This window comes from Patiria miniata, unplaced genomic scaffold (genome assembly GCF_015706575.1).
Source record: "Patiria miniata isolate m_02_andy unplaced genomic scaffold, ASM1570657v1 HiC_scaffold_3, whole genome shotgun sequence".
Classification (NCBI taxonomy): Eukaryota; Metazoa; Echinodermata; class Asteroidea; order Valvatida; family Asterinidae; genus Patiria; species Patiria miniata.
This window is the reverse complement of record NW_024037069.1, coordinates 5,813,166-5,827,706: the sequence shown is the minus strand read 5'-3', so window position 1 is coordinate 5,827,706 and position 14,541 is coordinate 5,813,166. Positions and strand designations below refer to the sequence as shown.

General features: G+C 39.6%; 1 protein-coding gene across 1 annotated transcript in view; it reads right to left on the bottom strand.

Moving 5' to 3' along the window:
- LOC119737135 overlaps positions 1-14,541 on the bottom strand; it is a 98,263-nt gene that overhangs the window by 14,040 nt on the left and 69,682 nt on the right. The window contains exons 24-36 of the mRNA XM_038211252.1: positions 14,023-14,232; positions 13,440-13,521; positions 12,324-12,475; positions 12,030-12,080; positions 11,155-11,526; positions 10,237-10,362; positions 9,029-9,046; positions 5,069-5,206; positions 4,126-4,242; positions 3,501-3,614; positions 3,038-3,190; positions 1,973-2,089; positions 364-483 (exon numbers count right to left, since the gene is read on the bottom strand). Of these exons, the coding sequence (XP_038067180.1) occupies positions 364-483; positions 1,973-2,089; positions 3,038-3,190; positions 3,501-3,614; positions 4,126-4,242; positions 5,069-5,206; positions 9,029-9,046; positions 10,237-10,362; positions 11,155-11,526; positions 12,030-12,080; positions 12,324-12,475; positions 13,440-13,521; positions 14,023-14,232 (1,770 nt within the window). The remainder of the gene's footprint in view (positions 1-363; positions 484-1,972; positions 2,090-3,037; positions 3,191-3,500; positions 3,615-4,125; positions 4,243-5,068; positions 5,207-9,028; positions 9,047-10,236; positions 10,363-11,154; positions 11,527-12,029; positions 12,081-12,323; positions 12,476-13,439; positions 13,522-14,022; positions 14,233-14,541) is intronic.

Genomic DNA, 14,541 nt, shown 5'->3' with positions numbered 1-14,541 from the left:
GATCAGTGCACAACATCGCGTAAAGCTGCAATTCAAAACAATTCGAAACATGATTTAGCAACTTTTGATTTTAAATTGAGATCCTAGAATGCTGTTTTTCTCGGAATATGAAGCTGAAGCTGAGCTGAAACTTTATCAAGTAAGTTGTTCAGTATCCTTCATTAGATTTTGAACATTTTTGTTGCTTCAAACGAACAAAATGCACTAATTACAAATGATGGACTATAGCTTTAAAGCATAATTTGTAGACCTTCTTGATGAATGTCCCTTCTAACTGGCTGTCGTAATTGTGGCACATTCACGACGAGTATGAGTACAAGTGGGATGGTTTCATTAGAAGCACTGAAGGAACTATATACTCACCACAGAAGAGCTCATCATCTCCCAGTGGGCATTCCTTGGCTCCGTTGCACACCTGGTCCTCATTCACACACACCTGGCTACTACGACACTTATAACTGCCTAATGGGCACACTGAAGGCTCTGAAATCAAGTCAGAAACCAAACCATGACAGTGAGTGAACATATTAGTAAATTTATCCCTATCCATGGTTTTTGACAAATGTATACTGTAATAGGCTACGTGTGCAATTACCCCTTCAACGGTTACAAAGGGAAAGTTGTGCGAAATCACTACCAGAGATATTCGATCCCATTGCCGACAACGCCTGACGCTCATGCCAAGATCTATAGGTTTGCGAACATTCAGACCAAAAGGCTGTAATGGTCTCTGGCGCTAGTTCCCTCTTTAAGGTTATAAAGGGAGAGTTGGAAGAGACCACCGAGAAGGACATTTGAATGCATTGCCAACAATGCTCACTGTACAAGCAGTACATTCACTGTGTGGACTTCCGAACAAAAGATGTCCACATATACGTTGCGTGGACTTGCCCACGTCCACACAATGTTTCCCCCTCTCTGGAAAACAGGTTTAGAGGCATTTTTGGGTTAGGTTTATCAGTCACACAATAAAGAGAAACACTCAAGGGAATCATAGTAAAAAAAATTGGGTTGAAAGCGTTTTCACAGTGTGAGTAAAATGAGTTTTTTTCACAGGTTTTTCTTTACATAAAAACAAAAGAATGTCCACACTCAGTATGTAACATAAACATGTGTGCACATTCAGAAAATGTTTTTGTTGAGAGTACTTTGCGCCATACGCGTGAAAACCAATGTTTGCATGCAGTGTGTCCCGTCTACTGGAAAGTGGTCAAAATGCGCAATCTACTGTTAGTCCATGGAGTCTATGCTATGAGCAAGTTATAACTCAAGCACTGTTGTGAAACAATCTATAAAACATTACAATTTGTACACTTTCTGTCTTGAGCAAACAACTCATGAGTCACATGTTTGTGATCAGTGGCGCAAAAAAGAGAGCTGAGATCCAAGGTTTGCAATACAGGGTGATTAAAAACAAAACAAACCCAAATGTCAGGACCATTTTTTTAAATGAAGTTCTGCATGTAGCACTATCACAATCTAGGACATGAAAGCCCAATTAATACGCTTTCTTTTAGTACAAGAATCATTGAAATCACTCATGTACTTTTCACGTTATGGAATTTTAACACAAACACCGTTTTAAACTTCTTTCACCAAAACGAAAACAATTGACACACATCCCTATATGAACTGTTTTTATGGTGTTTGTGTTTAAAATTCCGTAACTTGAAAAGTACATGAGTGATTTGACTGATTGATGTACTAAAAGAAAGCTTATGAATTGGGCTTTCATATCCTAGATTTTGGAAGTGCTACATGCAGATCTTCATTAAAAAAAAATGGTCCCGACATTTGGGTTTCGGTTTTTTTTACTCACCCTGTATTGTATGAATTAAATTCATGAAAGGAATGTGGCATTTTTTTCCCCAGTAAAATGCAAATACACCACAGTGAGAAATGACTGGTCCTGAGCTGTTGGACGATTAAACATTATTTCTCAACAAACTTTGTCTGGATCCTGTGAACTCACCGCACGAGAGCTCATCTTCCCCATTCGGACAGTCCGACACGTTGTCACAGCGTCGATGAAGTGGAATACAGTAGGACCGGGGGCACTTGTAGGTGAAGGCGCTGCATGTGAAATGCTCTGTAAATGAACACAAGTTTCCGGTGACTTAAGAAATTAACTGCAAGTTGTAGCTTAGGATTGTTAAACTGATTACATTACTTGACACAAGGGAATATAACACAGTTGTAATTAAATCAATTACAAGTCAATCACAAGTTGAGGTCACACGTAACAGGAGAATAATAATAGTAACAGTAATTAGTAATTCGGGAGGCTAATCATCCTTACTCGCAGCTGGGATGCTGACTTGCAAAGGATGCGGCTACAACGTGGTGGGGCCGCTGGCACGTAAAGGCGCCTATGGCTGCCGGCCACATTGACCCATATATGAACACGGAGCACAGCCTGAGATCGAAAGTGTTTGACTTTTCCGGAGGGAGGAAAACCGGAAGGCCCGGAGAAAAACCTTCGTGGCACAGGAGAGAACCAATGCACAACTCTACTCACATGTGATCCGCGGCCAGGATTCAAACAGTGCTCACCTTGGTGAGAGGCGAGCGCTTAACGCACAAGCCACCCATGCCAACCGACAGTACTATAATAATAATGATAATACGAACGCATCCACGTAATAGTACGGCAGATTGGTGATGGGATTGTTCATTTCATGATAAAAGCATGGCATTTGGCACACCGTCAGAGTGTGTCATGAGAAAATACTTGGCTCTAGGGCCATTGCAAATTTATCCTTTGAAAACATATAGATAGAATAACAGGCAATGGCAGCCATTTTGAAAATTTGGAATTGCTTGTTATTCTACTTTTTTTTTTTTTGAAGTACAAATCTGCGTTGGCCCTATAGCTAAAAACTTTCCCTAGGGCGTATTCTTACTGTATGCCATCTTTTTACTTTTATCATCAAATGAGCAATTCTATCATTTTTTGCACCAATCTGCCCGACTATAACAAAAAAAGCGTTCATGGCGCTACAACAATTAACAAACAAGATATTTTGTAGAGCCATACCACAAAATCGAAGGTGGGTAACATCGCGGCAGCCTGTCTGGTACCCAAACTCGTCAAAGTCATAAATGCACCAGTGTCTCGTGTCGGCGCAGGCACCGTTGTTGCATTGCAGCTGATCGGCACCACACTGGAAGTCGGAGTCGGTGGAATGGGCTGAGAAAAGCAACAGACCATTACGGTAGACGGATGGAATAGGAGAGATTCACAATACACCATAAATTTGCTAACTTTTACACTTTTTATCAAATGTGATTTGCGTCGAGGAAGTAAATTTTATTAAGCGTTTTGCCCTTCACTGGCATATCTTATAAAAAGTTTGGTTGCGGTACTTGCTGCTACATTAGATTTAAACTAACAAACCCATCCTAGCAAGCTCGATGGTCGAGTGGTTAAGACTCTGCACTAAGGAGGTCATGTTAGACTGTGGGCCAGAAATCTAGAGTCTGAATGACAGTCATCTTACCACAGCCTGCTTCGTCCTCCCGTATAAATCCTGGGCAATCTTGGGTGGCATCACACACTGCGTGGTGGGGTATGCAGGAACTGTCATAGCACTGGAATGCCATCCGGCAGATGTCTGGGGAAAGTTAAATAAAGACCATTTGGAAACAAAGAAAAACTTTGTTGACTACGCACTTTACGCCAGAGATTAATTTCATATCACTGCTTGACGGTATGTCAATATGTCTGCTTACTGTCGCACAAGAAAATTGCTTTAGTATAAATGGTTTTCTCCAGCTGTTTCTCATATTAAGCAAAGAAACTGCTGCACATACATGTACATCTATAAAAGTGTACTTAAGAAACAGTTGTTAGTAAAACTGAAGAAAATGCCGGGAAAACCCAAAGAGCGGCAAAAAAAAAAAAAAAAGGACAACAAAACTTTGTCCACCTTTGTCTCTTTACAAGATACTCAATTTGATTATAATGACTGTGGCATCTCCTACTAATGTAAGACACTGAACAAATGACATTTACATCATCCCACCACAATTCCTTCAAAAGGGGATGCCATGTAACTTTTTATGCAAATTTGGATTTAAATTTATGCAAATGCTATGCGAACAACATCTTGAGTTGTATCTTACCACAGTTGGTCTCATCCGATCCGTCCAGACAGTCCACGTGTATATTACACTGCTTGTCTCCGTCGATGCACTGACCGTTACTGCACGTGAACTCTGACGGTCGGCACGGCGGATACTCTAATGAAACAGATTGAACCAATGAGCACTTATATCACATGTTATCTTCAAGCAAGTTTGAATTCCTCCATCCCGATTGGTCGATCCCTGGCAATAACAGTATGGCATACCATGGTCCATATGGCACTCCGCGCTAGGGGGTTCAGGGACAAATAGGTTAATAGAACGAACAAATAGTAGTGCATCGATTGTCAGTAGGACATGTTGTGTGTTTCAGTTCAGGGTATATGGCACAGAAATCAAGGATAACACGCAAGAAAGGATCCAAAATTGACTCAAAACTCAGAAAAACATGTGAAAAGGTTGTCTTGAAATAGTTTTATTTACCAAGTAGGCAATAACAGCATTAAGAAAGGAAACTGTGTAATGTCGGTGACAGAGCTAATTAACCATGTCTTCTAATTAATGATTCAGAGAAATGATAAAAAAAAATCCTAGTCTGTAATCTCCTTGACCATCACTAGATGATGGATGTATAAGATTTGACAAATACATTTTCAGGTTTATTCACTGAGCTCTTAAAAGCTCGGTTGCAGACATTACATAGCGCTGGAATTACCCAAGTACATCTGTGTTTGTTTATGTCCCACCGGAAAGATTTTTTTAAATATTTTTTGTTCTTAAGAACTTTTTGGCAGGCTCTTGCATTTCTCAGAAGGAAGCTTTCATTATCAAAATGTGGTTTTCAGTTTATTTGACCTATAAATGTAATATAATAACTGACACAACACTTGATTTACAAAATGCATCAAATAATCAACACAGGCCTACTAAAACTGATATATCTGAGATGTCTTTTTAGACATATTTATTAAAAGCTACTGACCACAATGTTCCTCATCTGAACCGTCCGAACACTGGCGGATAAAGTCGCACAGAAAGGAGAGAGAAATACAACCCCCTTTGGCACAACGGAAAAGCCCACTGTTGCAACTGTCAGCCAAGCTTACAGCATCAGTTGTATCTGAAAGATAAAATGCCCGGACAAGTTAAGCATGTTATCGTGTACCTAGTCATAAGACATTTACTAAATTGTAAAAGTCAGAGAGCTTGATGTTTTGAAAGCTTAATGGACTCGCAGAGCTATTTCTATTGTCAATGTTTCCCCAAATTGTTGTATTTGTTGAAAATCTAGACAATAGCTGAACAGGGTGAGTCAAACAGAAAGTGACCTGGATTAATGACTTTTTTCTGTCCACTGCAAGATTTGTTCAATTCGCATTTGATATTAAAAGATTCTGCCCGAATTGAAACATCAGGTCCTGTAACTTTTTACAATTCTTAAACTTCAGATTGCTCAAGCTAGTAATAAGCAGAGTTGTAACAAGTCACTGATTTTTGTGACTCGAGTCGCGTCGAGTCATTTTAAAGAAGTGACTCGAGTCGAGTCAATTCATTAGGTAAAGAAGGTGGAGTTGAGTCACAGTGTGTAGTCAAGTCTAGTCGCGCGAGTCAAATATTTAGCTCGAGTCAATTGGAGTCACACATTTTTGAACACTATATAACAAATAAATACCAGAAAGAAAGTCATTTGCATCACTAACAGTTACATACATACATACATATAGGCATTTTTATAGCGCCCCACAAAGATCGGAGCGCTTTGCAAAAGCTGACAAAAAGGTTAACAAGAAGGGAAACTTCGGTCTTATAGGCTATCTGGCTTGGCTTCAAGTCTAGAAGTTTTTCGCTGATCGCAGACAACATCAAAACAAAATTGCATGAAACAAAAGTGTTTCTGAATATTTAAAAGTGGGCATGAATCTATTGGGCAATTCCACGGTAACGGAATTAAGGACGTTTTCACTCATTAAACAAAATTTCAAATGTGTGTATCACAGACACTGTTATTAGTTACAGCAAACAAATGTCACAATTGTATTGCTATAATGCTACCTTCAATTTCCACACTTTTGGGGGGCATGAATACCTCTCGTTCATGAATTATGAATATTAATGAGGTCGGTAACGGAAGGACGGTAAAACGGACAAGGGTTTTTCAACTAACATGTGTTTTGCGTAACGGTGAATTTTATGGGGCAATTTTATTTTAAAGGTAGGAAATGGAATCCCTGAAGCTTTATCTATACTATACCACCTTTCATTTGAATTTAAGTGTTTCGGTAATGTAATTACAACATCTTCAGTGGATTATAATTTGGTAACGGAAGGACGGTAATGGAAGGACAAAAGGTTTACTCAATTATAGCATGAACAAAATGTTAATTCACACCAATTATACAAGTGAAACAAATTGCTGAAATGTGTAACTGAATGTGAACAATATGCAGACCTGGCATAAATAATTATACCCAAGAAACTATTGAGATAAAGATAGGTGCCTGCTAATTAATGATAATAAATGAAAAACGAAAACAACCAAAAAAACATAATTCACGAACACAAGACTACTACAGAAATAGACTTCAAACCCATCACCTCAATCCTTAAAAGTTTAAATACACAGTATTTGAACACTTGAGTATATTGGTTACATGTTCACCAACAACTTTTAATAATAATACCGGTAGGTTCAGTGGTTTACCTAAAGGATGGGGGGGGGGGGGGGGGGGGAGGGGGGAGGGGTGCGACCAGCCTACATGTACATTTAAGTTAAAAACATCTACCGGTAGAACTGATGGCTTCAGAATCATTATGCTTTAAAAAAATGTTTCAGGTGTTGATTTTAATTGAACTCTAAATTCAATGTTTGAAATTAAATTATAATGATTTAGAGTGTTGTTAATAATTAACTAATAAACATCCAAACTGAAGTTGTTAACTTAATTTGTCAAAAATTGCACCTCACATGTCTTACACATGTAAATTGTATGAAAGTGCCCAATAGTACCGGTACTTTCTGCCATCTCATTTTTGACTTCTGTAATGGCGTCACAGAAATTGTATCTTTCTCTATTGTCCATTAATAGTGATGGCAGCAACTTTATGATTTGATTTTCTGCAACAACTCCATACATGTACGAGTACTGGTACACTGACATACATGTACATGTACATTGTACATGTTGTACATATGCCTGTGCCATCCTCTGTAATGAACACCTTGCCCTGCTTATACCACCTTTGTGAAGGTGGGTCACATGAATGTCCTTTCAATGCGCATTATACATGCATGTAGTTGCAGTAATTTTCATTTTCAAACATGAGCACAAATGTCGTAACATTTGATAAAAATAACATTTGTCCTTCTGTTACTGTCCTTCCGTTACCAATTTGGTAACGGAAGGACGTGATTTAATTAATTGTAATGAAAAAACGAGAAGTACAGAAGTGTCAGTTATAATGTCATATTGAAGGCCTACCTAAACTTGCTTTGCCCAATAACTTTCATTGCATTCATACTGCAAGTTTTAAAAATAAATTAAAAATATGTATTTTTTCGGTAACGGAAGGACATTTTCGAAGGCTGAAATGTTAGAAGTCACTGAAGCAAAACAAATTACACAAATCGTAAAAAAAAAGTTTCAGTCAATTTGTCATGACCTATACTTTCTCATGACAGAAACTGATGGCATTAGTACATACATGTATTTGTGTGTGTGTATTGGTAGAATACTTTCATATCACTATTAATCACATTTTTAGGATTAAAACAGGATTATTACGTAATCCTATTTTTTGGTACCGAAATGTATCAAAAATAAAATTCCGACTTCAAATATTGAAAATATAGACTTTTAGCTTTCATTTGACGCCAAACTTGTTTAAGTCACATGCATTTGAATTTTTTGGTGTCATGTCCACTTTGGTGTGGAATTGCCCTATTAATTTTTTAAAGGAAGGCATACATTTAGCCTGTGTTCAAATCCAGGAGCTTAATAAGAAATCGTCCAAAGCCAATGATGAAACCACGAATTGAAAAATGTGTTTGAAGTCTTGTTCCATGATAGTATTTTGTGCGTTCCAGAACCACAAAGTGGGAGTCTGTGACACGTTGTTTGTTTGTACATGACAAGCGGCCACTGTACCGTACTGTATTCGTACAGTGACATGAACGTAAATTTTGCACCGAAAATTTTTCGAAAAGTTTTGCTTTTATTTATGTGACTCGAGTCTTATTAGCCTTCGCTCAAGTCGAGTCGAGTCTTCCGATGAATGCCTTGAGTCGAGTCGAGTCATTTGCTTGCAGTGACTCAAGTCGAGTCATTTACACTTAGGGACTCGAGTTGAGTTGAGTCACCAAAAAGTGTAACTCGAGTCAGACTAGAGTCGATGCACTGACTCGAGTCATTGCAACTCTGGTGATAAGCAGTTTGTTAAAGCCATTCATGTGTTAGTAATCTAAAATCTAACAGAAATTGTAAAAGTCCTAACTCAGGCATGCAACTAGGAAATCACAAAAAAGAGGAAAATCAAATCTTTCCCAGACTTTGTACAGTGTTTTTCCATTTTTAAGTAAAAAAAGAGGAAATCGGCTGATCTGAGGAAAAGTTGCATGCCTGCTAACTACAACTATTTTCTTTGGTACTGCTACAACATGGTGCTGCGATAATTTCCATGCAAAAAAAAAAGGTCATGCTTCCCTCGGGTGAAATAAAATGCTAAGAACCCAAAGGAATCTATTAGTTGGCCTAAAGCATGGACCTTGAAAAGAAAGCAAAGGAATAAAGGAAAGCACGAGGGAGGTGTGAATTTATTCTAGCGTTACTCTTTGTTTAAAATTCAAAACTGAAATAGTTTCGGATTATTTGATTTTGAGTTGGCACTTTTTGGGCAGTGAGAATCCTGTCACTAAGTGCAGCCAAGCGTAAAGAAAAACACTCACTCGGTCCAACAGTTCTTGCTGTATGAAGAAATTTAAATTCAGATTAGTCTCTTATTTTCAAGGGTTACTGAAACCTACAAATGCAGCACAGAAAAACACGGAAGTTAATTAGGAATATATTCTGGGGGGTAATATTTCAATGTTACAAACCATGACTGTATCTATAAAAGAAAAGATGTTTTTAATACTAACTCCCCAAGTATCTGTACAAGAGAACCGACTGAACTACCCGAGTCCAACGTTGCAAGTAATCCAAATGTTTCTTTCAATAATAAAGAATAGAGACGTCAACAACCCCAATCATAATACGAGTGGCTTTCTTGCAGTCCTCAATGGATCAAAATACTTCAAATTTAGGTACAGTGGGGGATTCCGGGTAAAATTCACTCATATTTGGATAAAATATATATTCAAAAATTGTTTCCTAGAATTAGAAAGTTGGAGAGTTCTGAACGCGACAACTGAAATTCTAGGGAATATTTTACAGAATTATTGCGTCCAGAACATGCTGTTTTAACGTTGGGTTTTTCCATTTTATCTCAGTACTAATCAAGACCTTGCCAGAAAAATCAACAGCTTGCTCAATGACTTTTTGGACAAAATGAAACATCGGATGAAATTCATTGCGATACCTACTGCTATATCACTGGTTGAGTGGTTAAGACGTCTGCACTAGTAAGCAGGAGGTCATGGGTTCGAGTCTCACCCGAGTACGTAGTTTGTGAAATTTTTCTCACAATCTCTCAGGACAACACTGAATATACAGTGTTTATAAAATACGTAGGTGAAGGGCAAAACCCAATGTTGAATTTATATCACTCCAACGTAAATTACATCTTATGAATATTAAATTAGCATCAATGAAGCGGGGGGAACCCAATTTTAAAAATTGCAATTTTGATGTTGAATACTTGACATGTCATGGAAGTGTGTGGCCTAGTGGTTAGGGTTCGTACCTCATGATCAGAGGGTCTGGGGTTCGAATCCAGCCACTGGTCATATATTGTGTCCTTGGGCAAGGCACTTCCCCCCACTTGCCCCTCTCCACCCAGGAGTATAAATGGGTACTGCGATGGACTAGCATCCCATCCAGGGGGAGTAGAAATATTCTCAGTCGTTTCATGCTACTGAAACCGGAGATAAACGCCGGCCTGATGAGCCACATTGGCTCGGGACAGACTTTACTCTTTTTACTTGACATGTCATACCTTGTACGCAGATTGCCTCGTCACTCATGTCTGCGCAGTCCACCACGCCATCACACATGTATACTTGCTGTATGCACTCCCCGGTATCGCAGTAGAACATAGAGTCACCGCACTGCTGAGTCACATCTGATACACAGGAAAAAAAAAGTCAAAATTGTACAAATCCCTTGAATTCTTGAGCAAGTTTGAGCACCAACCATGGTGAGTTTGACAAACTTTACTCGACGCTACACTAATGAACTATAGCTGGACTAGGCTTGGGACCAACCTTCCAGGGTTGGTCGCATCACTGGTTACCGGTAGCCAAGGCCATCATAATGCATGGCAGGGAGCCAGGAAGCAGAAGAAGTAGTTGTTCGCACTTCGATATTAGCATACTTCACAAATTAAACAACAGTCAATTCACTTTTTTATCTTTTTAAAGTTGAACATAAGAACAGGGCTTGAACCTGCAATCTCCGGATTGCCCTTCCAGTGGTCTACCAACTGAGCTATCCAGTCCTATGTTGGCCGTTCCTCATTTTGTCAATTTGTTTTTAATGAATCAGGAGAATAAGACAACTGTTCTTAAAAGGATGCTGTGGTCTAGCCATCCCCTTTTCCTCGATTGATATTTTAAATATTATTTAATATGTTTAACTCCAAAATGATTAAAAGAAAGAAAAGAAAACACCAGGAAGACAAGCTTCCTTGAGTCAAAGGAGGTGTGCTCCAAATATCTGACCAGCCAGCGCGCTATTGTGTTCTTTGTGCCGTCCCCCCCCCCCCGAACAAAAAGAAACTTTGGTTCTGGATATGCTAGTACACTTAAGTGTGAGTTAGTTGCCACAAGTATAAAAGTTTGACTTGGTCTAGCTCTCGCTCGTTACAATTGAGGGGGTACTTTATCACAAAGTAAATAATATGAAATGACATTACCTCTAGTCTGCTGGTAACACACCACGGCAGACACCGGACTATCACAGGGGATATGCTCCTCCGGCTCCCACCGGCCACCAGAGTAACGGACCCTCGTGCATCCCCCGTACTCCATCTCAGGATCACTCCTACTGTCCCACATTTGTCCCGTCGCATCCGTCCGCCCCACGCCGATGCGGTACCCCTCCTGCTGCAAGGAGGCGTTGGTCCAGACGCGCCTGACCAGGTACAGGATTGAGACCAGGAGATCAGGTGTGACTTGGACGTCAGTGAGGCATTCGCCGGAGTCGTCAGGGGAAACGGGGAGGGCATCTGTTGCCAAGAGGAGGCGGGCGCACAGGTTGCCGGCGAGCGACCAACCACTGTCACATTCTGCAAGTATCACACAGACGCATATCAGGAATCAGTCTGTTGCTGATGTATTGTCCAAAGACTTTGATTTTCAAAGAATTGCAGTCGTCATCATGCCATACAAAATCAATCACAAGTTTATTAAATGTTTAGTGTCTGTATGAGCTGTCTGACAAAAGCAAGCCTTTTTATACTAATAATAATGATAATAGTAATTTGGGGGCTAAAAATCCTTACTGGCAACTGAGAAGCTGAATTGTGAAGGACGCGGCTACAATGTGGACAAGCTGAAAGCATGTAAAGGCATGTAAAGGCACCTCAGGCAGCCGCCATACGACCCATGTCTGACCACGGAGCACAGCCAGAGATCTAAAGCTTACTGTGACGCGACTTGTAATTGACTCACCTGAAACTCTGCTGGGACTTTTAATCTTGGGATTTCTTGAAATTTGTAAAAAAAAAAAATTGGGAGGGGGGATTTTTATCTTGCATTCTTGATTAATTACTTTGATTCTTAACCATACCTTTTGTTTGTAGTTCTCCAAGAGTTTCTGATGTGTTATGCTCTGTTCCATCTGTATGTGAAAAAAGTGGTATAATTCTTTTAGAGAGTCTGTACTACAATAAATACAAAAATACATAATTTGGGCGCTAACATGTTGCCAGTTCCTGGGTTGCTTCAACAAGTTTCATAAATGACTGCACCAGTTTCAAAATAAACCTGTGTAATTCTGGTTTGAGTGCTTTGAAAGTTTAGTTTTACTAACACGCTGGAAAATCCCAGAAGAATTGCTTGAAAGTCATGAGTGTTTGCTGACCTGGTTTGCGGGCCGGTTTCTTGCAGATGAACTGCCTAGCTGCTCTCAAGGAGCATGGGATGTCCTCCCAGTTCTGTGTGGAGTGAAGGCTGCGCATCATGATCATGGAGCAGTCTTCAAGAACATCCCCATCTGGCTGGGTGTAACCATCGCTGTGGTCAATAAGAAAAACAAGACAATTATACTGTGTCTTTGTGAATTGAAAGGCATATAGGATCATTTGCATTTATCCTAAAAGTAACCTACCGAATTGTAATCAAAAAGCTCACTTGGATTAAAGATCGTACTGGTACTAAACACCCTGTGAAATTATTCCGCAATTTAGAAGAAATTGAGAAATGTAGGAGATTTCTGATGATCAGTCAATTGACTTGATTTTTGGAATATTTAAAGAGTGCTATAGATGGAAATCGCATTTCATGATCAAAAGTTTGTGCATGGTTTTTCAGTTTGTGCCTTTAGTTAGTGCTACATCGATAACAACTGCTTATTTTCATGGCTGTACGCTATTTCTTAGCTTCAAATCAAGCCAATTCATTGCTTCTCTCCACCCAGGAGTAAATGGGTAACTGTGAGGGCGGAGAATGGTTATTGTGATTGATTTTAGCTGCTTTGCGCCGAAATGGCAGCATTGAGCTGTATACTCCCCAGGGAGCTGAGATGGAATGTTTAATTGGCCCAATGATCAGGAATAATAATGTAAAGTGATTTAATCTTAGTTAAAAGCACTACAAAGAATAAATCAAGGTATTATTTATTTTATTTCTTTCTGGTAATAAAACCAAGGATCCCTCAAAAGTGCCCTAGGCACTGTAGCTCGAAAGCCTGAAGAAACCTGTGGAGAGAAGACAATGAGAAGAAGTTACAGTTTTAGAGGTGGGAGGAAAAGCCCAGAGGAATATTCTGAGGAAAACCCACGAAATCAGGTAGGGACTGAAAACCCAATCCACATATTGGCCCGGGCGGGATTCGAACCCGGGTCACAGCGGTGGAAGGCGAGGAAAGTACCGCTACGCCAACCTCAGACTATCAATCACAGAGTTGGCAATTCCTCACTGGTTTACAGAAATGCAAGCTCGTAATGACTGAGGAGAAATGTTCAAGCTTTTTACCCACCTGTTAACCATCCAGTCGGAGTAACTGAGAGGCCGCCCATCAAGCCATCGGAACCGCCCCTCCTCTTGAATATCAGTTAAACCTGGGAGAGAAAGAGTAAGAAAGAATGAATGACATCACAAACAGTGAGCAAGTCAAGAGAAACACCCAAATATATAGAGGATAATCGAGAATAAGGTTTTCATAATTTTGGCTCCCTTCTCAATTCAAACTTTTTTAAAGTGAGTAGTTACAGGGAAAGAAAAGGACTGCAAATTGACATCTGAGATTGTTCAGGACTTTTGATGGAAATTGGGTTTATCATTTGATAAACTTTTTTTTGGCTGTAGTCGAGTCTATAATTAGACCTCACAAGTCATATTACAAGTCATCAAGTCGTAATTCAAGTCACAAACAGTGTCCTCAGTTGTCAGGAAAAAACCTGGAACATTCTAAATGTTTGGAAAAAAGTGTACTTTACAAATCTTGTAACCAAATTGGGGTGCCTCATAGAGTGGAAATTTGCACAAAAAATTGTTCCAGTGTAAAGTTAATATAATGGTTCCTTTTAAACTTCCTAGAACAAAATATAGATTTTCCTCACCTATATAAGTTGTTGTCTCCTCGGTGAACCAATCCGACGTCAGCATGAGATGTAGGAAGTTCATCTCGCCGTAGTCCCTGATGCTGGTCAGTAGGGCGCCCTCTATGGCACACTGCCTCTCAGCGTCTTTCCATTTCAGCGTGGCGTTCTCCTGGTGGAAGTGGTAGCAGTTGCCGTAGTATTCAGCCCAGCCACTCTCACAGCTGTAATCTGGGACCAAGAGCAACAGAGTAAGTTACTTTTGAAAACAAAAGGTCGAGGCAGCACAAAACCCAAAATTAAAATATATTTTCCCCCGAAACAGAATCCGAGCTGTAAGCAGGAGGTCGTGGGTTTGAGTCCCACTCAATTAAAGCTACATGGGAAATGTTCCTTTTTGTCCATTCTTTTTTCGTTTGAACAACAACAAATGGCTCAAAATCATAAGAAGGGCTCACAACAACTAACTTGTTGAAGTTTCAGCTCAGGGACTACTGTTCATTTTGAGAAAACAGAGAAAACATCTGCACAAATTTGGGT